The following is a 27079-nucleotide window of genomic DNA, read 5'->3' on the forward strand; positions in this document are numbered from 1 at the left end:
ACAACATACACATTCCCACGTCTTATTCCTTTAAAAACTAAACTATTGTCATTTGAGTTGGTTATGATGCATAGTGATGGTTTGAACAAAACATCAAAACCTCTATCACACAATTGACTAATGCTAAGTAAATTATGCTTAAGACCATCAACATATCGAACATTATCAATAAAGGTTGAAGGGGTAATTTGTACTTTACCTATACCAATGATGTGACCTTGGTTATTGTCTCCAAAAGTCACAGCACCTCCCTTCTTAGCTTCAAGGGTGAAGAATTGATCCTTGTCACCCGTCATGTGTCTTGAGCAGCCACTATCCAAAGTACCAATAATTTTTGTCGACCTTGGCTGCAAGACACTCCTACACAAGCAAATCATATAATCTTAGGTACCCAAGTTTTCTTGGGTCCTTCATGGTTAGTAATGTTGGATCCTTTTGGAACCCAAACCCTTTTAATTTTTCTATTAGTTTTTCCTGTTCTATAATCACATACATTTGCTTTATGTCCTAATGTTCCACAGCAAAAACATGTTATTTTCTTAATTTTACTCTCCCCTGCTTTAACAAAGAAATTACTAAGGAGTTTTTGCTTATTTTTAGGTTTATATCCTAAACCAGCTCTATTGAATACAGCTCGTTGACTATATCCTAAACATGTATCATATTCAATTTTTCAGAACTATATATAAATTTTTCAACCAAGGGTTTGTATTTTTCAAGTTCATTTGTTAGTTTTTGTTTTTCCGTTTTTAGAGTGTTTAATTCTTTTGTGAGATTCTCGTTCAAGATTTGTTTATTGTTTTTAAGTTCTGAAATTTCCTTAGTTAGTTTATCCTTGTTAAGTTCAGAAATTTCCTTGGCTAGTTTTTCATTATCCTTAGTTAAGGTATTAGATTTTTGAATCAACATTTGATTCCTTGTTTTAAGTTCTACATTTTCTTTAGTGATAGAGTCCTTATCCTTAACTAATTTATCGTATTTGTGGAGGTGAGATTGATTGGTTAGTTTTAGCTCTTTATTCTTAAGATTTATAGCCTTATATTCAACCATTAATTCATTAAATGCATCATACAATTCATCAAAGGTAAAATCTAGATGCGTTTCGGATGATACCTCATTTTCATTTGCCATGAAGCAGAAATTGGCCTTTTCTTCTTGTTCCTCATCCGATGATGATGATGATGAGTCGGAGTCCGATAAGGTGGAGACAAGGGCTTTCTTTTTCTTGTACTTTCTCTCCTTCTTCAGCAAGGGACACTCAGCTCTGATGTGCCCCAGCTTCTTGCACTCATAACATCCAATCCCCTCATTTTTCCTTTCCTTACCCTTATCCTTGTGATAGGAACTTGAGGGGCCTCTCCTTTGATGAAAGGACTTCTTCCGGTTGATGAATTTTCTGAACTTGCGCACGAGAAGAGCCTCATCATCATCTCCCTCATGATCTTCTTCTTCACTGCTGCTACTGCAAGACAAGTCTTTGTTAGAAGATGTAGATTTGAGAGCTATTACCTTTTTTTTATGGGTGGACTCTTCTTCGCTGTGTTGTTTCATTGTGAGCTCGTGCGTCATTAGGGATCCAAGAAGCTCCTCAAGTGGAAGCTTGTTCAAGTCCTTGGCTTCTTGGATTGCCGTCACCTTAGCTTTCCATGACCTTGGTAGACAGCGAAGAATCTTCCTGACAAGCTCACTATTAGTATAATTTTTGCCAAGGCTTTTTAGGCCATTGACAATATCAGTAAATCTAGTGAACATGCAGGTGATTGTTTTATTAGAATCCATCTTAAATAATTCATACTTATGAACTAATATATTTATTTTGGATTCTTTGACTTGATTCGTGCCCTCATGGGTCACTTCAAGTCTATCCCAAATCTCTTTTGCAGAATTGCAGGTGGAGACTCTATTGAATTCATTTCTATCTAATGCACAGTAGAGCACATTCATTGCTTTAGCATTGAGTTGTGCCTTCCTAAAGTCATTGTCATCCCAATCCTTTTCAAGTTTGGGTATAGTGACACCCTCTACATAGATGGATGGGATGTAGGGTCCATTTAGTATAATGGTCCACATCTCATAGTCTTGGGCTTGGATAAATATTCTCATCCTAGCCTTCCAATATGAGTAGTCGGATCCATTAAAGAATGGGGGTCTTTGGGTGGACTGGCCCTCAATGTGGGAAGATCCAAATAGGGTTGTCATTTTGATCTTTTACTCTTAGGGTAAAAGAGTTCCGGCTCTGATACCACTTGTTGCCCAGATAGACAACCCAAGAGGGGGGGGGGGGGTGAATTGGGTTTTAAAATAATTTTGCAATTAAAACGTTTGTGGATGACTAATTAATACTTTTGCAAGATGATTAATTAGTTGCTATGTACTGTGAGTGAAATGAGAGTAAGAGAGAGAGACACAAGCAATCACAAACACAATGTTTTTATAGTGGTTCGGAGCTAACCCTTGCTCCTACGTCCACTCCCCAAGTCTCACTTGGGAATACACTATAACCCCTCGGATTACAGCCGGTTGTTTTACAAGCTCACAACCCAACTTGTTGTTTTACGAGGTCACAACGAACTCGGTCGGTTTTCCCAGGCTCACCGACTAGAACTACCCGATTGTTTTTTCGGGATCACAATCGAACCCTTACACGTTGGTTTTACCCTCGGCTCACCAACCAACCTCTACACCCTTGATTCAATCCCTCGATTGAATCAAGTGACAAGAAAACAGTTTATAAAGAATACAGGAATAGCTTCTTGAAAATCAAATATAAACAATATAACTAAAGAAGAGTTAGAAGCCCTCAAATAGATTTTTAGATTTGAGGAAGGAGGCTTCTCGAACTCTGCAATCTCCTCGTGAGTGGGAAGAAGATTTGCTATCAGATGAGGAGCCTTGAATGCGAAGAAGACGTTGGGAGTATGGACTTCAATGCACTTCTTCCTTCTTTCTCTTGTATTTACTCTAGAGAGGCTTTGGTAGGTGAAAATCACTTTAGCTTTGAATGGAGTCTCTCGTTCTCCCCTTGCTACAGTCTTCTGTGGCTATTTAAGCCATTTCTCATGGAAACTAGCCGTTAGACACACTTTTCTAGCCGTTCTGCACATTCTGCACATCCTGTCAATGTGTCCGTTGGGATCGGAGTTGACTCGCGCGATCTGGAGTCGACTCGGCTGTAGCAGGAGTCGACTCATGCTTTTCTGGAGTCGGCTCGGCAACTGTTCCAGATTTGAATTAAAGTGGTCTTCTCGACTGGGAGTCGACTCGACTTAACCCGGAGTCGACTCCCCAAAGTCTGGAGCTGACTTGGCATTTTTGGAGTCGGCTCATGCCAAGGAATCCATGGATGTATTCTTCAACTTGGCTCACTCGAGTCGACTCGTGAATTCTGGGAGTCGACTCGGTGCTCAGAGCCCGAACTCCCGATCTTCTGTCTTTTGGCTCGTCCAGTCTTGGAGTCGACTCGAACTGTTCCGGAGTCGACTCGGCTCTCAGTATCCGGAAAACAGTTCTCTGTCTTTTTGGAGTAGCGCTGCCTTGGAGTCGACTCGAACTTTCTTGGAGTCGACTCGCGTCTCAGAGACACAAATACTGTCTTCTGTCTTTTTGAGGTCGCGCTGTCTCGGAGTCGACTCGGCCTTTGCGGGAGTCGACTCGGCCCTCAGTGTCCGAAAGTTGCTCTCTAACTTTTGCCTTGTATTACACTGAGAGTCGACTCTCACTTTCTTTGGAGTCGACCTGCCAACCATCGGAGTCGACTCGCGTTCCTCAGGAGTCGACTCGGCTCTCAGGGTCCGAAAATTGCTCTCTGACTTTTTGTCTGTAACTCCCTGGAGTCGACTCATACTACCCTGGAGTCGACTCGGGTAGCATCGGAGTCGACTCGCGCACTTCAGGAGTCGACTCGCTGACAGGTTCTGAGTTGGGTCTTTCTGTTTGTCTGTCTGTTCTTAGTCGGAGTCGACTCATAATGTTCCGGAGTCGACTCGAGCCTATGCCAATGCTTCTGATACGCTTGGAGTCGACTCGTACTTTCCAGGAGTCGACTCGAGTCTCAGACTTTGGTTCATATAGACTTCTTAACTTATCCAAATTGTCTTGAACCAAATCTAGAGACTCTTAACCATAAATTTACAAGATTTTCACTGAAACACTAGATTGAATTCATTAGTAAACATAAGATATACTCAAATGCTTTGAGCTCATCAAAATCAAATAGGGTTACAATCAATCACTCCACAGTATCATATTTTCTTCCCCTTTTTGTCATCGTATCAAAAAGGTGAAGTATCAAAGAATCAATATAGAAACACATAACACAGAAAGAGATAACAAGTCAAATGGCACAGTTTTTTTGAAAGTAAATCTCTATTCATTGTATTAAGTACAAGATGGAATACATGTTGCCCAAGGTGACAATCCAAGAGGGGGGGGTGAATTGGTTTCTTCTAAATTTTTGGTACTTTTAAAACTTTCTTAATTAAGTGCGATGGATGCTCTCTTAGGTTATTTAAGTGAGTTAATCTAATGCAAGAAGAGAAGATAAAGCAAGAGAAAATGAAAGCACAAACACAATGCAAACACACCAATATATAGTGGTTCGGTGCTCTCCTTAGCACCTACGTCCACTCCCCAAGCGTACCCTTGGGAATTCACTATAATCTTGCGGATTACAGTTGGATTATTTTCCGGGCTCACCAAGAACCTTGTTGGTTTTGCGGGCTCACCAACGAACCTATACAACTTTGGTTTTTCGGGTTCACCAAAAACCTTTGTTGGTTTTGCGGGCTCACCAACGAACCTTTACAACTTTGGTTTTCCGGGTTTACCAAAAACCTTTGTTGGTTTTGCGGGCTTACCAACGAACCTTTGTTGGTTTTGCGGGCTTACCAACGAACCTTTACAAAGTGTTTAAACAAATGAAAAGAAAAGATTTAAACTCCTAGATGAGCATATAAAGCAATATGAACAACAAGAAGAGTTAGAAAGAAATTATCGCTTTGAAGTCGCTTTGCTCTTCTTGGTCAAGGAAGCTTCACTCTTCAATGGGGGAAGGAGCTCTTAATGCCTCTTTGAATCTGCTCAATCCCTTTCTTTGATTCTTGAATGAAGCTCTTGATGAAGCTTGTCTTGCTAGGGTTCTCTCTTGAATGCACTTGATGTATTTTTCCCAAAGCTTGCTTCCTCTGATGAATACTCCCTCTTAAATACTTCTCCAACCTCCAAATAGTCCTTTCTGACCGTTGGATTGAAGAAACTAGCCGTTTATAGCCGTTGGGAGTCCAAAAAGTATTTCTGCACAACTAGCCGTTATGTTCAGCCCGTGTTTGGGTCGGCTCAACCTGTCCTTGGGTCGACCCAACCTTTACTTGGGTCGACTCAACCATTTCTTGGGTCGACCCTCTCAGAAAACACAGAAACTTGAAATTCAGCCTTCTGTTGCCTTGGGTCGACCCAACCTTTCTTTGGGTCGACCCAAGGTCAGCTTCAGAAAATTCAGAGCCTTGAATTTCAGCCTTTCTTCACTTGGGTCGACTCAACCTTTCCTTGGGTCGACTCAAGGTTTACTTAGGTCGACTCAACTTCTTCTTGGGTCGACCCTCTCAGTAAATCCAGAGAGCATTCTTCCTTTGCATTTTGAGGTTCTTTGGAGGTTGGGTCGACTCTTGCTTACCTTGGGTCGACCCAACTCACTGTTCATTTGTGCTGTTTTTGCAGGAGTGTGCCAGATGATTCCTCGATGTGCCGGGGTCGACCCAATCAACCTATGGGTCGACTCAATCCACACTTTGCTGCATTCTCAAGGTTAGTTTCATCCAAATGAACAAGACCATATATATATTTCCAATTAAGCAAATGTACTGAGAGCAATGAACTTATAAATGAAGTATCAATTTTAACTTATAGCATACTCTAGAGAATTGCTTGTTAATCATCAAAATAACACTATCATCCTCAATCTCTCCCTTTTTGATGATTACAAAATAAAGAGTATAAGCTTATTGATACTTGTCTTTAAAATCAGTTTATAAAAGGGATTGAATTTCAGAATTTCAGCTTTTCATATATATAAGTGAAATCTCCCCCTATATCATTCAAAATTTGCCAATTTGATTTTTTTGAATGGCTCCCCCTTTCATTTATAATTCATTAGCAATGAAACTTCAAAAATTTGAGATAAAATAAGAGTTTCAGCTTATGTATCGAGGTGAGAAAGGAGCGTGCCAAATTCTGAATTTATATGTGCCAAATTCTGAATTATGATAGAAATTTTTGATTTGATGATTTTCATTGTTACAAATTGCTCCCCCTTAGATATGTAAGCTTTCTTATATGATTTTCAATTTGTTTGGCCCATTTATTTCTCTTTTCTTTTCATAACTTCTTTACTCACTCTTTCTCACAAAAGTAATACTCTTTCTTCTCAAATGAAATACTCTTTCTTTTCTTAGAGTGAATACTCTATCTTTTCGTCTCCCCCTTTATATACTCTTTTCTTCTCCCTTTATATACTCTTTCCTTCTCTTCTCTTTTATATACTCTTTCCTTCTCTTCTCCTTTATATACTCTTTCCTCTTCTCCCTTTATATACTCTTTCCTTCTCTTCTCTTTTATATACTCTTTCCTTCTCTTCTCCTTTATATACTCTTTCCTTCTCTTCTCCCCCTTTTTGTTATCATCAAAAACATATATATGGGAAAAGATGCAATAAAGAACAAACTTCAGACTTCATTGATCAAAATAGGAACATTTTCATATATTAATGCTCAAAATGATGAAAAGTACAATGTTCCACAATCAAGATTTAAAGATATAAGGGAAAGACAAGATTCATAAGGGAAAAAGCAAGATATATATGAGAAAAGGCAAGATACATACGAGAACTAGATTTCTAGCCTAGGCTCTAAATATAGATGCTAAGATCAGCCTAGGGAGACTCTAATTGAGAGTGGGAAATAGGGTTTTCGGAAGAGGACAAAGGGTAAACAGTGCCCTAGATAGCTCACGGGTCCCCCTTTTAACAGTGGGGTCCCGACGTTGGGTCGACTCAAGAAATTTCTTAGGTCGACTCAATGTTGGGTCGACCCTATTCTGGGTTGGGTTGACCCAAGTGCAGAATTTTTCTTTTCTCTTCCGTTTTGCTTCTAAAATGTTTTCCTTGCTTCCAATCCTTATAAACTCTTTATGGGACAATGATACATGAGTAAGGAATCTATAGATAACAAGTTTGACTCATGTTTCATGGGTTTTTAGAAATGGGAGGAATGTATCATGAGATTGCTTGCTCCCTTTTATATCTCTTCAATAAAAAGGATCACATATGCCTAATTTCCTCCTTAGCGTGCAGACTCTATCTTCACTCAAGGGTTTTGTGAATATGTGAGCTAATTGTTTTTCAGTACATATATGCTCATATGTTTCCATTTTGCACATGATCCCTAATAAAATGATATCTTATTTCTATGTGTTTGGCTTTAGGAATGAGATATTTAGAATATAAGCCAGAAGTGATCTCTAAATGTAGATTCCAAAGATAGTTTTGAAATCAAGTGTAGATGGAATCTTTTTCAAGTTATTTCAAGGAGTATCAAGAATAATATTTAAAGAAAGGCACGGATGAAAATCCAAATAAAAGTATTGGGGCATAGATACCAAAACATGAATTTATGTAGTGTAGGATACATAAAATTCAAGGCTTTGAAAGTTCTTTTAGAGCTCTCTTAAGGACTTTCTTTTACTCCTTTAAAGATCATAACATCAAAATCAATTAAAATGAATTGGCTCATGATTGAAACGCTAAAGTGCAAGCCAATAAGAGCTCATTAGTAGATTCCAAAGTAAATTTCCAATACTAAGACAAATGGAATCCTTTTCACTTAGTTTTCAAAACAAGTGATTTACCAATTAAGTACAGATGAAAATCCAACTTTCAAAAGATATTCAATGAAGCACAAAGTTTAATACCACTTTACATTTGGTATTCTTTCTCTCATCTTTAGTTGTGAATTTACATGATTAAGTTCTATATGATCTCTCCCTCTGAAATTTTCTTTCTCCCCCTCAATTAATCATTCCATTTGAGAGTTTAGAGTTTGAAGATAATTTTCAATAAAGAGATTGAGTATTTAAAGCTCCCCCTCAAAAGATGCATTTTCTTTTAAACTTTCTTTTCTTTTGTTGAATTTCAGATTTTAATGATAAACGTGAATAAAACTGAAACTTTATGATATCAAGAATGTAGAGTGATCTAGAGTTATTCAAAATTTATAGCAATCACTCTTTTTAATCTTTTAAGAACAAGTTATGCTTCCTCTTAATCTTTGAGAAAATGTACTGAAATATTAATCAGAAAATGATTCATTTGAAGCTCAAATTCTTTCAAAAGCATTTACATTTTCTTTCTTTTAAGAATCATTTGAGCGAGCTGAAATATTTCTAGACTTGAGATCATTCACTCTTTTAATAATATATATACATATATATTTTGATGAAAGTCTTTAACAATGTAGGAGAGGAAAAAAATATATAGATGACCATTGAAGTATATGTATTTATAGAACTCAATTTCTTAATCAAGGTTTTTCAGCAATGTATATATGAAGCACAATAAATCTTTTCAATATCAAAATAAAATCATATATTAAAAAATATTTGTTTGCAATCAAGATCATCAAAAGACACATCATTCAGGCCAATATTAGTACACTTTGAAGATAAGAAATGATATGTTTCAGATGCGTATCAGGGCAAGCAATCAAGGCATCAGAATTATTCTATTTTTCTTAAGCTGTAATTTTATCTAGAAATTCATATTGAGTTATTCCCTAAAATGATGCAATCATTGAAGCATATAATGAAGGTTACAAAAATACAATGATAGAGGCATTTTTAAATTAAGTTTAAGCTTTTATACAACATCAGATTCTGAATTTCATAAAAATTTTCAAGGAGCCTTTCAGGATTATAATTTGAGATATGCATCTTCTACATTGTAGCTCATCTTAAATTATTAAGATTGAAGACACATATTTCAAGAACATTAGAGCACATCCAGAATCTTTGTAATTCATATTGAATTTTGGTACAAATTGGAGGATATTATGTACTAATGTTAGGCAAGATAAAAGATATGTCAGAATCAATCCATTTTGCCTAATTTGCAAATTCAAATAATTTTTTTTTTATTTTTCAAAATATATTCATTAAAACAAAATGATGTTGTTGTTGGTAATAACATATTTCAATCAAAATTTATAGGCATGAAGCATTACAAGTTATATCTAGGAAAGATCTTTGCTATTTGAATATTGAAAACACATAATTCAAAATATGCAAAACATAACAAGCATGTCATGGATCAAAATCAATTCTTTTCAAATAAAATTTCCTTTATTTAAATACAATTTAGCACTGATTTTATCCTTAAGGTGTGTTTTCAAGTGATTCAAACTTCATTTGATTTTTCACAACCTTCTTATATATTTTTATTTATTTATCATTCATTCCCCAAATTTTTAATTTCTTTCTTTAACCATTCAATGAACATTTTGATTATCTTCATTTATTTTTCGGTTTTACTTTTCTATGCTCTATATTCTATTTGCTCCCTATCCGGTGGAGTTGGAAGGGGCACGAGGTACTACCACTAGCCTCCCTCTTGTGCCGTCCCTAATATGCCCTGCACCGAATAGTTGGGTCAAATAGTGCCGGGTACTACCACTAGCCTCCCTATTGGCACCATCCCTATGATGAGCAATATAGAAGGTTTAAAATGTTCACTTCAACCTTTTCCTGTAATTAATTACGGATTTTATCTCTTCCAAAGGAATGTTCATATTAGTCTCACAAATGTGCCGAATGTATTATGCTTGTTTTGCTTTTCCTTAAGATTGAAGTATTTGCCTTTACTTAGATTTTACTTCTCTTGAATAATATCCATTTTCTTTTATTTACCTCTCTCTCTTTTTGTTATTTTCAAGTAGTTACATGAAAGAGCAGAATAAAGAATTAATCTAATATGCTGCATATAAATATATATCATGCAAACAGCATTTTCATTATGCCCAATGATTCATAGCTTATCACAAGTTATTTTGAATTAGAGATTTGAGGCATAAACTTGTGTATTTCATGGTTATGCATTATATAGGAAAAAGTAAACTTCAATTTAATCACACCATGAAACAATCATCACTAGCATGAGAATGAAGCATGATATCAAGATGATCAGCAATTAAAGGTTTAATCATGCTACCATATAATTTCAGATTATTGATTTTGCTCAACTAACTCACAAGAGAAGAGTTTAGATTACCAGTGTATTTAGCATTCTTCAAGCCAAATACCTTTTAGATTCTTTACACCCTTGGCTGAAGAAAATCTCTCTCCTTTTTTGTTTGCAAAGGAATGTTTATTGTATCTTTCATCAAGGTGTCCTTCAAGTTGAAATTTCTTGCTCATAAATCCTGTATCATTAATAAACTCTTTTTCTTTCTTGAAGGAAAGTCATTAGTTTCTTCAAGATACAAAACATTCATACAATATATTTCTTTAGCTAGATGACTCAACATAAGATATGACAATAATTGAATATTAAGTCACTTTACTCAAGAGATTGTCTAAATATAAGCAAGCACAAGTCACTTGAACTAAAGAGATAATTTTATTAAATAATATGGTTCAAGGACACCCATGTGAGGCAATAGGAAGATTTATCAAAGTCAAACCAATTTTTTTTTATTTTCAGAAGCAATTTAGCTTAGATTCTATTTGCCTAAAATAATTATCAATAAAATATACCAGATAAGTTTTAATCAAGTTATTTTAAATAGTTGTTTCTATCAAAATTCTGGTTATGATTCGGCTTTCAATACAAATAATCTTGTTTTAGAGAGATAGGCAATTTTCTTTTAGATTAATTAAGATTTTATATTTGACTTATGGGAGATGGTTCAAAGGAATTAATATTCATACTTTTAGAATATTTTTATGCTCAGATTAAACATGACGTGTTAACATTAATCAATAGAATTCGAGATAATTTTATGTAAGGATATTAATCATTCAATCAAGGATACAGTGATTATACTAAATGAGACACTTTAAAGATCAGATTTATTAATCTTAGATTTTTTGAATAGTCTTGAGAATTACAAAAAAAAAAATCATTGTTATAAAACTTTTTAGTAGAATTTTCATTATGATCACGACACATTAATCATTTATGATTGAAACATATGATGCATACATGCGACTTATAGAGTAAATCATAATATATTTCAAATAATCACATAAGGAATGAGTGATATTATGATAAATTATACTCATACCTTCACAAATAATGAAATAAGATTTCATAAGTATTATGCTCAATAAAGTTTTAACATGAAGGTATGAAATCAGCATCAAGTGTTTATACTAGAGAGGAAATTTAGATTTTTGTAAACTTGAAGAAGAAGGTTATATATATATCCATTCATTGTTTTCTTATCATGATGCAAGCACTAGAAAGTTTCATGCTAAACTCGTTGAGATAAAATTTAACATATGAGGCATTTAAAAACTTTGATGCAGAGAGTATCGTAATTTCATAAAAAAGATAATTTCAATACACGAAGTAGAATGTTAAACCTTATACTAAATTTAATGAATAAAATGAGACTTATCTTTAATTATGTGTCAATGCACCCATTTGTATGAAAATTTCATTTGTTCCATGGGTAGCTTGGCACACCTACATCTATACCCTCATATTTTCATTTTGGGTACCCAAGCTTGCTTGGGTCCTTGAGGGTTAGTGCATATGGTTCCTTTTGGAATCCAAATTTGTTTAATCGTAATAACTTTACCATTTGATTTATTCGAATTAGAACCATAAGTAAAGTTTTTATGCCCAATCTTTTTATATTTGAAATAAGTTATCTTATTTGATGGTTTGCTTGGCAAATTGATAACCTTTTTTCTTTAGGGTTTTATTATTGAGCAAAGGAATCCAGCCAAGTCTTGATTTATCAAAAACAGCATGTTGGCTTTCAAACATCGTTTTTAATTTTTCTGAACTTACAGTGGATTTGTTAATAAAAGATTTTAATTGGTTGATTTCTTCATTTAGGTTTTGATTTTCTTTAATTAAATTCTGATTTTTCTGAATCAATTGTTCTGAATTTAACCTTAAGCTTTCATTTTCAGAATTTAGTTTGTCTTGTATTTCACCAAAAGAATTTCTTTCTTTTGAAATTTTTAGATTTAGTTTCTTAGAATTTTTATTCTTCATAGCTAGTTTTCTACATTCACAATACAATTCATGAAAAGCATTTAATAATTCATCATAAGAAAATTCTTCTTGAAAATCATTTGATGTAAGAGTAGATTCAGATTGTACCTTATCTTCTTGTGCCATAAAGCACAAGTTAGTTACCCCTTTGTATTTCTTTGGAGCTAGTATCATCATTGTTGCTCCTAACTTTTATTTTCTTGCTTGACTCTTCCTTGGTCAAGGCTTTCTTCCTTTTCTTACTTTCTTCTTGCTTCCTCTTCTTCTTTGTCTTTAGGAAGCTTTTGAATTTTTCGGTGTTTGGGTATGGATCCTTGTTTTCATCACCGAATCCTTCATTTGTTGTTCTTTCTTCCGGATTGGGAGATTCAACATCGTTTTCTGCAGGCTCACTGTTAGTATGTAATTGAAGCATATGTGAGGCTAAACAGAATATTGTCATAAATATTTTCTAAAGTATCCCAGATTTCCTTAGCAGATAAACATGCAGAGATTTTATTAAATTCAGTTTCATGGATAGCAACAATATAGTATGTTCATAGCATTAGCATTCAATTGTGCTAAGTCTTTTTCATTAATAGTGTGAGAGAGTGAGTGAGGGCCTCTAGTAATGATGTACCATAATTCATAGTTTGAAGCTTGAATGAATATCCTCATTCTAGCTTTCCAATAAGTGTAGTTTGTGCCATTAAATAGAGGTGGTCTATCAATTAATTGTCCCTCTCCTATAGAACATCCCACTTGGGTTGTCATGATCTTTAACTCTTGATTGTGAGATCAATGGGTACTATTAGAGCACCTTGCTCTGATACCACTTGTTGCCCAAGGTGACAATCCAAGAGGGGGGGTGAATTGGTTTCTTCTAAATTTTGGTACTTTTAAAACTTTCTTAATTAGTGCGATGGATGCTCTCTTAGGTTATTTAAGTGAGTTAATCTAATGCAAGAAGAGAAGATAAAGCAAGAGAAAATGAAGCACAAACACAATGCAAACATACCAATATATAGTGGTTCGGTGCTCTCCTTAGCACCTACGTCCACTCCCCAAGCGTACCCTTGGGAATTCACTATAATCTTGCGGATTACAGTTGGATTATTTTCCCGGGCTCACCAAGAACCTTGTTGGTTTTGCGGGCTCACCAACGAACCTATACAACTTTGGTTTTCCGGGTTCACCAAAACCTTTGTTGGTTTTGCGGGCTCACCAACGAACCTTTACAACTTTGGTTTTCCGGGTTTACCAAAAACCTTTGTTGGTTTTGCGGGCTTATCAACGAACCTTTGTTGGTTTTGCGGGCTTACCAACGAACCTTTACAAAGTGTTTAAACAAATGAAAAGAAAAGATTTAAACTCCTAGATGAGCATATAAAGCAATATGAACAACAAGAAGAGTTAGAAAAGAAATTATCGCTTTGAAGTCGCTTTGCTCTTCTTGGTCAAGGAAGCTTCACTCTTCAATGGGGGAAGGAGCTCTTAATGCCTCTTTGAATCTGCTCAATCCCTTTCTTTGATTCTTGAATGAAGCTCTTGATGAAGCTTGTCTTGCTAGGATTCTCTCTTGAATGCACTTGATGTATTTTCCCCCAAAGCTTGCTTCCTCTGATGAATACTCCTCTTAAATACTTCTCCAACCTCCAAATAGTCCTTTCTGAACCGTTGGATTGAAGAAACTAGCCATTTAAGCCGTTGGGAGTCCAAAAAGTATTTCTGCACACTAGCCGTTATGTTCAGCCCGTGTTTGGGTCGGCTCAACCTGTCCTTGGGTCGACCCAACCTTTACTTGGGTCGACTCAACCATTTCTTGGGTCGATCCTCTCAGAAAACACAGAAACTTGAAATTCAGCCCTTCTGTTGCCCTTGGGTCGACCCAACCTTTCTTTGGGTCGACCCAAGGTCAGCTTCAGAAAATTCAGAGCCTTGAATTTCAGCCTCTCTTCACTTGGGTCGACTCAACCCTTTCCTTGGGTCGACTCAAGGTTTACTTGGGTCGACTCAACTTCTTCTTGGGTCGACCCTCCTCAGTAATCAGAGAGGCATTCTTCCTTTGCATTTTGAGGTTCTTTGGAGGTTGGGTCGACTCTTGCTTACACTTGGGGTCGACCCAACTCACTGTTCATCTTGTGCTGTTTTTTGCAGGAGTGTGCCAGATGATTCCTTGATGTGCCGGGGTCGACCCAATCAACCTATGGGTCGACTCAATCCACACTTTGCTGGCATTCTCAAGGTTAGTTTCATCCCAAATGAACAAGACATATATATATTTCAATTAGCAAATGTACTGAGAGCAATGAACTTATAAATGAAGTATCAATTTTAACTTATAGCATACTCTAGAGAATTGCTTGTTAATCATCAAATAACAAAATCCTCAGAATGCAATCTCACAAGAAAGTAATGCTGCTTACCATCTAATGCCAGAATCCTGGTGTGACAGTGATGGTAAATAATATCAGAACCATAGTTCCACCAGGCAGTAAATCTTCCTTGGAGTCAGGCAATTTGCATGAGCATAAAAAAAGTACTGATGTTACTATGGTTGTAGTCTTGTAGAGGAAGAAAAATGCAGCTAAAGAACACAAAATATACTTTAATATAGGGGAAAAAAATTCCTGCGGGCCTTCTTGCTAAGCTTGGAGTAAAAAGAGAATTAAAAGATACCTATCAAAACAAGTTTGATTTAAAAATATCGATCCTGTCGAAGTTTTCTCTGTATGGTATTCTTGGAAAAATTTACCCTTCTACTGTTTTAGTTATGTCGACATGCAGCATGTTTCAATTCATTTCATCTAACAGCATAGTCTTCAAGCTTTGAGAAGGCTTTCTCTTACATGGCATAGCTTTGCATGCTGGTGGAGGTCAGCTATTTTTTGCAAACGCTTATAAAATGATGCATGCAGAAGTAAAATTTCTATTATGAAATGCTGTACTCTTGTGTTTTATGTTAATTGGCATATCCTTGCTTGACTGCTAGTGATTCCTAAAGTGCATCCTAGATTCACCATAATTACAAGAGTTTTTTTTTTTTTTTTTGCATCTCAAATTTAACAATTTGATCTTTATTACTTTCACTAGCTGTTAGAATAATACAATGGAATGTTAATGATAAACATTCTTATTCCAACTCTAAAAGCATCTATACTATTTAAACTAAAAAACTTCAGAAATTTCAGTTTTTCAATGATTAGTAAAGCCTTACTGTCAGACATAAATGTTCCTAAGGTATTATGGCTAGATGAACATGGTAGTATCAACATAAACAGAGTAACCAAGTGCTATTCATAATAATATATATATATATATATATATATATATTATAGGTTGCTCTGCAAATGAGGTAGCTGATACTTTAATTGCCGGCACTGTCAATGGAGAGATCTAGATCCCTTCAAGCTCTCATTGAGTTTCAACTATATTTTTTTCTCTATTAATTCTACACAGTTTCTCTCATGATGAATTCATAATATTTTCTGGACATTGTTCATTCTCATTACAATAAGAAATAAATGAAATGGCATCATTGATATACCTGCATCTCTTCCTGGATCGATGAATCCAGGCCATTGCAGATGGTAGGACTCCAAAGAGAATGTTGCATATACTCCAGCAAAATCTAGAGAGAGAAAGCTGCACGGAAGAAAGAAGCAATCAAGATGGGAATGTAAGTATGACATGTCACAAGGATACCACTCATACTAGACTAGCATCCAGAAGTACCGTTCCATTTGTGCTCTTACTGCTAAGACCTCCAACAGGGCTTTCACTAAGAACTCCCATTGCCTCCTCTTGATTCAGTCCACTGGAGAGCATCTGAGGCTCCCCTCCAGAAATAAAAGCTTGCGCAAAAGTCCTGACCTTTTTGCTACCTCTGGTTCCCATTTGGAAAAGTCACTACTTAGAGAACATTCCATCTGTTTCTTGTGAAACCTTTCTGCAATCAACTTTACTGTATCCACTAGCTGCTTTGGAAACCTGACAGAATAACCAATCAAACTTGCGGCCAGTGCGGCAAATGCAAACCTGGAACAGCAGGCGAGGCAGAGGAGGAGTTAGCAGAGAGCAACAGCTTAGCGACATCCATGACCTTAAAACAAGGAAACAGAGCATGAGCTATGATTGGATTAATCGAAAGAAACTGCCGAACAACAAGAGAAACCAATGCCAGAGGTGCATGCAGTCAAAAGAGAGAAGCTGAGGCTGGCATAGACAAAGGCGACAGAAGCTCCAAAAGTTGGCCCCATGGTTTCGGTTGGCAGAGCTGTGAAGCCCGCCTCCTTCATCCTCTCCATGGCGACGAAGCTGAGTTCCACAACCAGGACAATCAAGGAGACCACAGACCCATGAGAGGATGATGGCTATGGTGGAAGTACCAGGCCCTGATCCAATGATGGCCGGGGGAAGGCTGAGCATTTCCAGGCCCGACAGCAATGCCTATGATCAGACTGACAGCGTCCAGAAGCTCTTATTCTTGATTCCATGGTTGAGAGAGCTTAGATACTATCATTATTTGCTTTACAGTTTTGCCAGATTGCAGAGAAGAAACCAGATGTCCTGTTCCTCCAAGTCAACTACGAGCAGAGCCACAAGCCACAAGGTCGCTTATGTTGCTTTAGCTGCACAAACGCAACAGTAAGTTGTTCCTTCGTTCTTTGGAGAAATTTCTTAGTTCTTCGATTTTATTTTACTGGCAACTTCAAATCTACCTCTTTGTGAAACACTCATTATGTGTTTGGAGGGAGGGAGGGCTTAGGACTTAGCTCGGTCATATGCTTATCTAGAGGAATTTGATCGAGTTCTGAGAGAATGGGTTATTTGTTCTCCCCCACTCTTAAAAATAGCCAAGAGTGACATCTAATATCCTGTGTTTTTCTTCTACCAGTTTTCTTCTTTTTCTAAAGACTTACCTACAGTTATGAGGCTTGTTTTTAATTCTTTTGCAGATCAAGAAATTTAAAGATGCATTTTGCTAAACGCAACGCAGGGAGGTGGAGCCGTGGGCCAGCCAAGGATCTTGAGGAAAAAGAGAGCTCTTGGCTCTGGCCGCAAACAAAGCTCTCTCCTTCAACTACTCGGAGAAACCATTGCTGCTTCCCACAGCATATGATATCGCAACTTCGGGATGCCCCAAATTCCCAGCCTCTACAATCCCAGTAGCCGTTAGAGATTCTGAAGATAAGAACCTTGTCGCCGCTTAAATTAGATTTGGTGGTGGTGGACGAGAGAGATCCCATTTTTGATCTCTCGCTCTTTAGATTCTCTTTTCTTTTTCTTTATTTATTTATTTTTGTACAGATTTCTTTTTAGGTGCGGCCTGCGCACTTTGCTATCTGTAAGTAGGAGGAGGCAATAAAAGAGAAAAACTTGATTATCTTATTGTTGCTTCTACTTTAATAATTGTTTGCACGCTTTAAATTGCAGGAATTTCTGGTGGAGATGTTATGATGGGCTTACGTATGTCCTATTAACCTAAGATCCAGGCAATGCTAAGCAATTGAGCATCAATCGCAAGAAAGATGAGCGGCTGCTCTTGCTTCAAGTTAAATGCTGGTTAGAAGAGGTGTTTGTTGTTGCTTCGAGCATGGTTTAGACGAACAAAGTGGAAGGGAAATGCCTACGTCTCCCGCGCAAGAATTTACCTCACATGAACACAACTTCGCAAATTTTAAATTTTTTGGAGATTTGATGACGAAATGATTTCAGAGTAATGAAGCAACAGCATGCAACTTCAAGAAAGCCCTCAAAATCACACTGCAGCTCTCCTACACGCTTCCATGCCAACGCAACGGAACATCGGAGTCATACATCAGGCAAGAGAACAAGAGAATCCTGTCATGGTGGAGCCGCAGAATGGCATAAGCAACAAGCGGAGAACCATGTTTCTGGATACATGAAATAATAATGAGTCTATGATCATGGGAATTCATAACTGTCTGAACACAACCAACAGCAAAATAAGTAAAATCCATATCAGGTGAAACATTTTCATGCGTAACTCAAACAATCCAGTTTGCACATTTTGTTCGCTGCTATATTTAAATCAGTGCATGGAGATCAACAGGTATCCTCAAATTCAAGAAACTCAATTATAAGATTCCCAATAGGTTATACTATCATATATTACTCAAATAAGTCATCCCTGTGTCAAGGCAAACCTGGACTGCTAATAAACTGCTAATAAAAGAAACAAACATGTTGGCATCATGATTAACTTGCTGACGTTAACCAAGCCCAGATAGATGGATCTTCCGCAACGCAAGTACACATTTTTTACCGCTAGAAGCACAAGTTACAAGATATTATGTCCTCTATTATTCCCAGGGTTACAAACTTTCCAAAAGACTCGATATTCTCTAGCATCGAGTAGAGAAATGCGATTATTACCCACCGGACAGGATGAGGAAGAAAATAACAAGAGCATGTTCTACATAATGCACTTAATCAATATACCAGCGAATGAATAGAGAACCAAAAGCTGACCAAACTCATCGATCGTCTCACGCAGGCTCTACCGTCCGAATGTTTGGACCTGTTATTCCTTCTTCAAGTCTGTCTTTGGTTATTTCCACAAAATGGCCGATTGTTTCGTAAAACTGCTTCAACCCAGACAAGGGAAGGATTATAGATGAACGATCTGCCCCAGCAACCTAAGTAATATGTGAAGAAGTAGCAAAATTGTAACACAATGAAGGGGGAAATAAAAGAATTAATGTAGTGTTTGAAATAGAAGTCCTTGATACCTCGATATCCTCAGGAAATGACCCCTGTTGTTGCTTCCCAAGTCAAAGAAAATCGTTTCTGATCAGCTCTGATTACTTTTGATAGCCCCAAGCTTCCAATTTCACCCTGCGGGGGCAGCTCAACTAATCTATCAAGATTCATATCAGACCATGCAACTGATTGGGCACTATGGCCTGAAATAAATCCAGCACCCACATTATCTGAAAGCCCTTGAAGATGCTCCGAAGTTTCCATATGTTGCTGTTTTCGCATTTAAATGGAGCACCCATGACACTCGGAGCATATGACAAGTTTAGGATGTCATGGACTGAATATACAAACAAAACAGCTCAGATGTTACCTGATTGGGTACAATGAAAAGCCGTGAAGCTTCATCATTTATCTCTAGCAAAATGTTCCTAAATGCAGCCCATCCTTCTTCTCCCAAGCTTCCCGCAGGAACGATTATTGTACTACGATTTCTGCCAACAGAAGCTTCTGAAATCTAATTTCAGCAAGCATTTTCATCAGCTTCTATCATAGGCCAAGAAAGTCTGTTGAGCCGAGCATTTAAATAAATATATATTTAATAAGCAAGATATGATCTTACATCAGAAAAATAGACAGAGATGGACTGGCACCAATCCCTTAAAACTTTGCCTTCCAATTAAAGGCTACTGTTTCAGGATACAAAAGAAGCCCTGTTAAAAGATTGCTGACCCTGAAGCATGATAGACTGTAAAATTCTTACTGCTATATATCTTCCATACATGAATCACCCAAAAAGCTTTCAAGTGTTGATCATCTCCGATCTCTAAAGGAAAATTCAGAAGCCTGGATAACCCTAATGTCAAGTGGCCTTCACGATGGTTGTGACAGCAAGAAACAAATGCTAAAAGGACAATCAGAGAGGCAGAGACTTTACTAAATTCAGGAACCGAGTCGCTCCGCCGGAAAACCAGTACAGTGCCTGGTACCGGTTCCTCCGACCTTGATATGAACAGACAATTGGCTAGTGAAAAATTCTATCTAGGCATCTTCTGAGCACATGGGGGTGAGCCCAGAAAAATCATACTATCTAGCTTCCTTATAATGACCATTATCTCCAAAACTTACAAGTCAAACACATTGTCAAGAAGAAAATTTTTCATAACAAACATGTTAAATCTCATCATTTAGAGGCTAGCTTTACAAACCCTTTTTATTTTCATTCTAATTACAGGCTGGATTCTTTTTCAAATGAACCTTTCAGATCCCCCATGAATTAAGTACATGCATAGGAAACTAAAGCACAAGAATTTCAATCCGTTGAGTTGAGGCCTTTAACCATGTAAAACAGTTTCAACCTCTTAGAAGTTGTATGTGGAAAATAATTACACAAGCACATTATTATATACTTATTCTTCACTTCTGATTCCAATGCAGAAAGTTACAGATGCTGTACCCATGACATTACAGAGACAATGTTCTATTTTCTCATCATGAAAGGACATTGATAAACCACCCTCCAACAGTTAAATTATGCACTTGCAAACTTATTCAAACAAGTGCATTACTTCCAAATATTCGGGCAATGTTCGTGCGTTATCAATGACCGAGTGCATGCTAGTATAACAGTTTCAAATAAAACAATAACCATAACAAACCCCAGAAAAAGAAAAATTCTAAACAATAGAAAAAGTTAATCGCAAGCTAAAAGTTTGATAAAGCTGCCAAATGTAACAAAAAGTTAAAACCAAAAGTAAAGCGATGTAAGGCAAAATCCGCAAAGATAGAATTATACCTTCAAAAAGCGCCCTCTTTTATTCTCTCCAATGTCAAAATAGAATACCTGGCAACAAAAACAACCGTCAAATTCTCAGATCCCCACAAGAGAACAATCCTCAGAAACAGACAGAAAAAAACCAAATTCCCAACCAAGTCTGGATTTTTCCTCAACCTTGGTATCAAGATTCAGCTCCTTGCTAAAGGCATTCCGCTCATCAGTATTAACGTAGTAAGTAAAGATATCAACGAACCAGACGATGCCGTTCAAGGGCACGATGATGGTGGATCTGGCGGCCGAGGTCTTCTCGGAGATCTTGAGGTACCTCCCACGGGGGTTCTCCTTCAGATCGAAGTAGAAGAGCTTGTGCTCGAACTGGAGCGTCTTGCACACCAGCTCCACGTCGTTCCCCCCGGAAGCCCCCTCCATCATCCCCTCTTACTCCAAGAGCCCCTCACCCTAGCTCCAAACCCTCAAAGAACAAAAAAAAAACCGAGATGAAAATCTCAAAGACCACGCCAAGGAATTGGGATGGGAAGGCTAATTAGGTTTTCGGGCCGAGGCATTCCGCTGATGGTGATGGGAATTACGATTACGGCTAGGGTTGGGGGAGGGGGTTGGTGCCATGGAGTTTGAGCGGAGGCCATCGTTCACACTCGTTTCGCCCCCTTTTTTAACCGTCTCCTCGCTCTCTTGCTAACCCTCCCGAAGGAGGCGGTGTTTTTTTTTTTTCAGCTCGAGGGAGAGGTTTATCGGTTTTTTCCGACCTGTGAAACGAAGCAGTACTTTTGTATCGAAGTGCTACTGGTCCCTGGTATCAAAATGGCGCTGGAATAACATACTCATACATGAGTAAGAAATTCAATAGAAAAAACCCACAAGTTAGAAAGAATATGCGGAAACTTGCGGCTTGCATCGAACATTTTTTGGTGGAGGGGCTCAGTGGGGCTGCTATGCAGGTAAGATTTCTTCTTCCCTTCCTTCTATTTTTCACCAAAAAAAATATTTATTTAATTAAAATTTTTAAAAAATAAAAATAAAATTTTTATGTTTTATAATAAAAATAATCAAAGATTAAAAAAATAATTTTTTACTAGTTAATTTTTTTTTTCAAAAATACTCCCTTGCCATCAAAATTTATGGTTAAAACATTGCCCTATTAGGTATTTCATATAATTTTTTCAAAAAATAAAAGCTACTTTTCTAAATTAACTAAAGATAAGTCGTTTTAGAATGTGTCAATTTTTTTCAAAGATCAATTAAATATATTAAAATTATTTTTTTAAATATTATATTATTAAAGATTATTTTTTTAAAAAATATTTTAGTAAAAAAAAAACAAAAAAACAAGTCCAGAGTTCTGCTTGCAGTAAGATTTAAGAGAGCATGCAGCGCTAACATGCGCCAAGGGCAGCGGTCGAAGTGATGTCACATTGCCCCTTCATGGCTTCTGCTCCTGCAAAGGAAGGAAAAATTGCTGCTGGGAAGAGAGTTACAGAACATCTGTTTTTATCTACTCTCTGTAGATAAAATAAGGAATGGTTGCCATCTTTTCTGTAGTCAGATAGACAGCTTACCCTTTGTTTTATCTACTCTGCCCTTTTTTTCTTCTTTCTTAAATTTGCATATGAGCTAAGATCTTTTGCAAGGCTGAACATGATATATATTGGCCTGTGAGAGTGTGTTTGAAGGGTGAGCCTACAGAGCCATCTGCCTCTGTATTCAGAAATGATACTTTGGTTACCGACCTCGAGTTCTTTTTGTCTGTGGTACACAACCTACGTACAAATACAGTTTCTATTTTACAGCATGCATACACCCAATTTCTTCTCTTGCATACAACTACAAAATGGTTGCTTTAGAGGAAACACTGCAGGATTCCATGAATGTCAAATCCTTCTTGCAAGCTGAGGTCTGCTAGCTTCGGTTTAGGTTTGCACATCCAGTCTACCATTCATTTCAATTTGGCTTATCTTGCTTTGTAAGGCAAAAATAACCAAACTTTCTATGGATGGGGTTGGATAGAGTTGAAATTGAATAAGATACTACCATAGGCATATCCATATTTGTTTTATTTGATGAATGTAGATTTGAATATGAATATTAGTTTGCTAAAATTTATATTCATATTTATTTTAAATAAATATGGATGCAAATCTGATACTATAAATACGGACATATATTAGATAATTAAACTTTATAACCATAGAATTAAAGATATTACTAAATGGATAATAAATCAAATTAATAGCATGTTAATATGCTTATTTATTTTTCTAAAAAATTGATGAGTACTATATAAAATTATATAAAATTATAAATAAAAGCAGATATTCAGATATAAATCAGATAGTTAACTATTCATATCTCTCCTTTTTTTTTTGACAGATATGGATATACGAGTGTTCAAATTTTTATTTATATCTGAATAAATTTGAATACCTAAATGGATTCCGATCCATTTTCACCCCTAGGATATGACCTGGCCCAACAAAGTCCCCCTTGCTGCTTCCCAACTGGCGGCGGCATGCGTTCATTCACATGATTCCCATGGGTTGCTACATTCATGGGCTGTACGCGGCCATGAAGGTGACCATACATCATCCTCAGCGTCGCCCCATACACATTGGCTTACATTCCAGTAACGTGACTTTAAAAAAAGACAGGTGCCACCTCATTAAAGACACGTGGCCCCTCGACCGATTCCCGATCCTCCCGCATATATGCACTAACTTTTGCTTTTAAGAATATTGTCCAGATAGAATTAAAAACGAGAGATAGATGATAAGAAGGAAACTGCAATCCATGAAAAAGTTCCATGAGAACCAACAACCACCGAACCATGGAATTCCTTTTCCAAAGGTCTTCAGATTTTGCAAGGCAGAAACACGAGAATGAGAATTAAATTAACTTAGCTATAATTCTCATATTCAGACTTATCGTTTCGATTTAAATTACATAATGCCATAGTCCTAGATTCAATGGAATTGGCACAACCGTCCAATAATGGATAACTAATACTATTTCATTGGTTCATGTATGTTATGAACCATCTTCCTGTCGAGCAATCAAACAAAAAATCAAGCTTAATGTGTAAACTTCTGGTTCTGGTAATCAAAGACAAAGCAGCACAAAATCATAGTACAACAGAAGCCCTGTACATTGAACTTTATCCAAAAATATTTCCAGGTCTTGAAATCTTAAAAGAGAGCTAATATTGAAGTCGTAAACATTGGCTGTCTCAGGCAGTGGATTATTGAATAGAAGGCCAAAGGCACCTTACAAATGAGAAGGTACAACACTAGACAACAATTCAGATATATGAACCACATCCGCATGTATCTGTCTTATGTCTAAGGATTCCACCTGGTTAGCACAATGAACTCTTTCCAAAAGACACATCAGGATTCTTGCGGAGTCTCAAATCTTGTAGGAGTGTCAATACCCATCATACAGCACAGACCTGATATTAATATTATGAGCAGAACAATCCCCTGAAAACCAAGAGCATAAACAATTTAAACTCAGTAGCATGTAGAAATTGTGAGTTCCAAGTTTATCTGGCATTAGAACGAATTAAATACTGAATTCAACCTCTCTCTACCATCTGTTCACTGTGGCTATACTATTTTTTCACAAGTCATCTTACTCATTAACAACAAAATTTTCACTTCACAGCAGTAGAATGGGATTTGATATTACACGATCTCGGCGACATGCTGCGAGCCGTACCTCCTCCGGTTCAGCCCGTTGTTCACCGAGCTGAGCCACAAGGTCGTGCTGGTAGCGGTGAAGTTGCATGTCAGCATGTTCTACAGCACCACTGCGAGCGGATTCAAGGGCTTGGATCCGCTCTATTTTCTTATGAATCCGTTCTCAGGCTATGATGTGGTGTTCATGGAGAAGGTGGCCACTAGTTCTGTCGATGGGAAGCAGTGCAGCAGTCGTGAGGTGGCTAACTATGTGCAAGAGAAGATGGGGAAGGTGTTGGGTTTTGAGTGCACAGCCCTCACAAGAAGGGATAAGTATTTGATCTGAGTAATTGACCGAAACAAAATACCAATGAAATTAAATGATCAACTAAATTGATTAGAGGTAGAATGTCATTCACTCGGTAATATCATTATCTTTCAAATTTCTTTTAGAAAGTAAACTTATGTGCTCTATAGTTTAACCTACTAGATGTACACATGGGGATACAATATAAACATTAGGAAAGGTAACATTAATAGAAGCATCAGCATTCAAATGTCCAAAATATTTAATTATTAACTTAATGAAACAAAATAAACCACAGAAATCAGAACTTACGACAAAAACCCCTTCTAGAAGTGATGTTTTAATTTGACAAACTCCATCACAAAAGGTAGAATTAGCTGAACCATTGCCACTGGTGTCTTCTGCAAGAAACCTACTCAAAGACAGGTGAGTAGGGTATTGAAGTGACCTAAACGGCTCAGAAGCATAAAGAATTGCATATGTGGCACCAGACTGCTCCAGTGAACTGATTAGTTCAGATAAAACCTCCCCTGCAAATTTCATTTCGTCACATACAATTAAGCATAGTCTTCCATTTACCATAGAAGATCATCAGTAGTTATCTTATTTCAATCTAAATACCTTTTCGAGAAGTTCTTTTGAGAAGAAAACTTGATCTAACATACCTTCTGACTGGGTGGTATCCAATTCCTCAGAGCCCCCATTGCAGAAAACAATCAGATCCGTCTGCCCATTTACTCTTGTTTCCATCCTTGATCTCACGAAGTCCTTGGATTATTTTACAAAAATCAACATCAGTTACAATATAAAATCAAATATTTAGTGTTATTAGTTACAGATTTATAGAAGCAATTTACATGTACTGAATGCAGGCCTTGAAGCTTCTTAAGGTCTTTGCCATTAACAGAACAAGAGTCCAAGTAAGCAATATGATTCACTTTTAATCCATGCCCACAATTTTCAGCAAATCCCGATATCAAAGAATTTTCCAGTGTGTCATTTTCCTCTGATACGGCCACATATGGAAACGCCATAGAAAAATTTGAACTTGTGAATGAGAGCTGGAGAAAAAGTAACTCCAAATGTTAGAACTTGTAAGCCTTCCACATAACTGAAAAATCACATCTTGCAAAAGATAAAAAAACACATATGGCAAAAGACAGGCAAACAAAGCGATGCTGATTACCTTTAACATGTCAAGCAAAACTTGATCCAGGTATTTAGTTTTAGAGATATCTGATGATTGCAACTACAGAGGAAGATAAAGTCTTGTTAGTCGGTGAAAGCAGGAAAACTAATTACTTTGATATTTGCACCAACCATAAATTCATCCCATACATTCACATTTGCTAATCACAAGATGAACAGTGGATGAAAACCAGACAATTCATCACTGTGGGAATTTACAGGTACAAAATACGTGAGACATTTTCATCCTTAATAATTATCATGCACCTATACAAGTGATCCAGAAAGCTAGTGCTCCTACAGAAAACTGGCAGTCCATGTTTCTATGGCAACAAACCCATTCTTTCTACCCACATGTAGGGCGAAGCGACATCTGAAGAAGCACTTACAAGAATAAACTGTAGCAAATACAGATGTCCTCACATACCATATCTGATAAATATAAAAGAAATGAATTCTTTACCTTTCTCCCAACAAAAAAATGCAACATCCACATTCTCATGAAGGTCCTCCCCAGAGCACTGAGAAAAAAGGCCAAAGTCAGATAATAAAAACTTTAAATCAAGCACTGCATCACCTCCCATAGCAGATCAAGCAAGAGATAATTATAATACATCAAATTGTAAGAAAAAGTAAGGTATCCAATTATCAAGTGGACAACTCACCACCATGTTTGACCAACCACCTTCAGACAGAACTGATTTAGCTAAATTCTTTGGGGAAATTGTGCGGTAGTCAACAACTTCTATAACACCATATTGAGATGATCTGCAAAAGCATACAGTGTAGTTCTATAATATCTTCTATTGCAGCAATGTTTGGAAGAACTAAATCTGCCAAAATGGAAGAGTATGAACTTCAAACAGCCTAGCACTCTAAAATACCAGAACCTGCATTCATTAACATATAAAAAGGTGAAGTATGAAATATCATATATTATAGGAAAATGGTCGAATTCATTATGTCAAACAAGTAATTCAGAAATATGGCATCACAGGTCACTGTTGTCCATGTTATTATTTCATATGTTCTAGCAACATCTTGAACAGAAATCAGCAATAGCAGACAAAATAAATGTGCAATGAGGTAAGTTTTCTGCTATTGTACGTAGATACGAAGATCACCGAATTGAAGACAGCCTT

General features: G+C 36.9%; 1 protein-coding gene, 1 long non-coding RNA gene and 1 pseudogene across 3 annotated transcripts; 1 reads left to right on the forward strand and 2 right to left on the reverse strand.

Annotated features, from left to right (window-relative positions):
* Positions 1-15594: 15594 nt before the first annotated feature.
* Positions 15595-16240, forward strand: LOC120108206. Its single transcript, XR_005509670.1, has 2 exons — positions 15595-15929; positions 16024-16240. It is a non-coding gene; the product is annotated as an uncharacterized LOC120108206 (long non-coding RNA).
* A 2519-nt stretch (positions 16241-18759) lies between these two features.
* Positions 18760-21513, reverse strand: LOC120108205 (transcription factor Pur-alpha 1-like). 2 transcript variants are annotated; one of them, XR_005509669.1, is made up of 5 exons: positions 20925-21513; positions 20769-20816; positions 19347-19490; positions 19006-19179; positions 18760-18912 (listed from the first exon to the last, which is right to left on the reverse strand). XR_005509669.1 is itself a non-coding variant. In XM_039121785.1 (5 exons), exons 1-4 carry the CDS (start codon positions 21180-21182, stop codon positions 19016-19018), a joined length of 681 nt encoding a protein of 226 aa, XP_038977713.1. In that variant the 5' UTR covers positions 21183-21507; the 3' UTR covers positions 18760-18912; positions 19006-19015. The 2 variants fall into 2 exon arrangements, 1 of the variants encoding a protein (XP_038977713.1); XM_039121785.1 differs by having other exon boundaries at positions 19006-19246; positions 20925-21507.
* Positions 21514-23844: 2331 nt separating this feature from the next.
* Positions 23845-26827, reverse strand: LOC120108208 (annotated as a pseudogene).
* Between the last annotated feature and the right edge of the window lie 252 nt (positions 26828-27079).

Source organism: Phoenix dactylifera, unplaced genomic scaffold, assembly GCF_009389715.1.
Source record: "Phoenix dactylifera cultivar Barhee BC4 unplaced genomic scaffold, palm_55x_up_171113_PBpolish2nd_filt_p 001224F, whole genome shotgun sequence".
Taxonomy (NCBI): domain Eukaryota; kingdom Viridiplantae; phylum Streptophyta; class Magnoliopsida; order Arecales; family Arecaceae; genus Phoenix; species Phoenix dactylifera.

Coding starts and splice junctions, on each gene's coding strand:
- LOC120108205 (XM_039121785.1), bottom strand. CDS start 21,182: ATGATGGAGGGGGCTTCCGGGGGGAACGACGTGGAGCTGGTGTGCAAG. Junction 19,491..20,768: donor AAAGAGGGCGCTTTTTGAAG/GTATAATTCTAT, acceptor TGCTGAAATTAG/ATTTCAGAAGCTTCTGTTGG. Junction 19,247..19,346: donor TTTTCATTGTACCCAATCAG/GTAACATCTGAG, acceptor ATGCGAAAACAG/CAACATATGGAAACTTCGGA.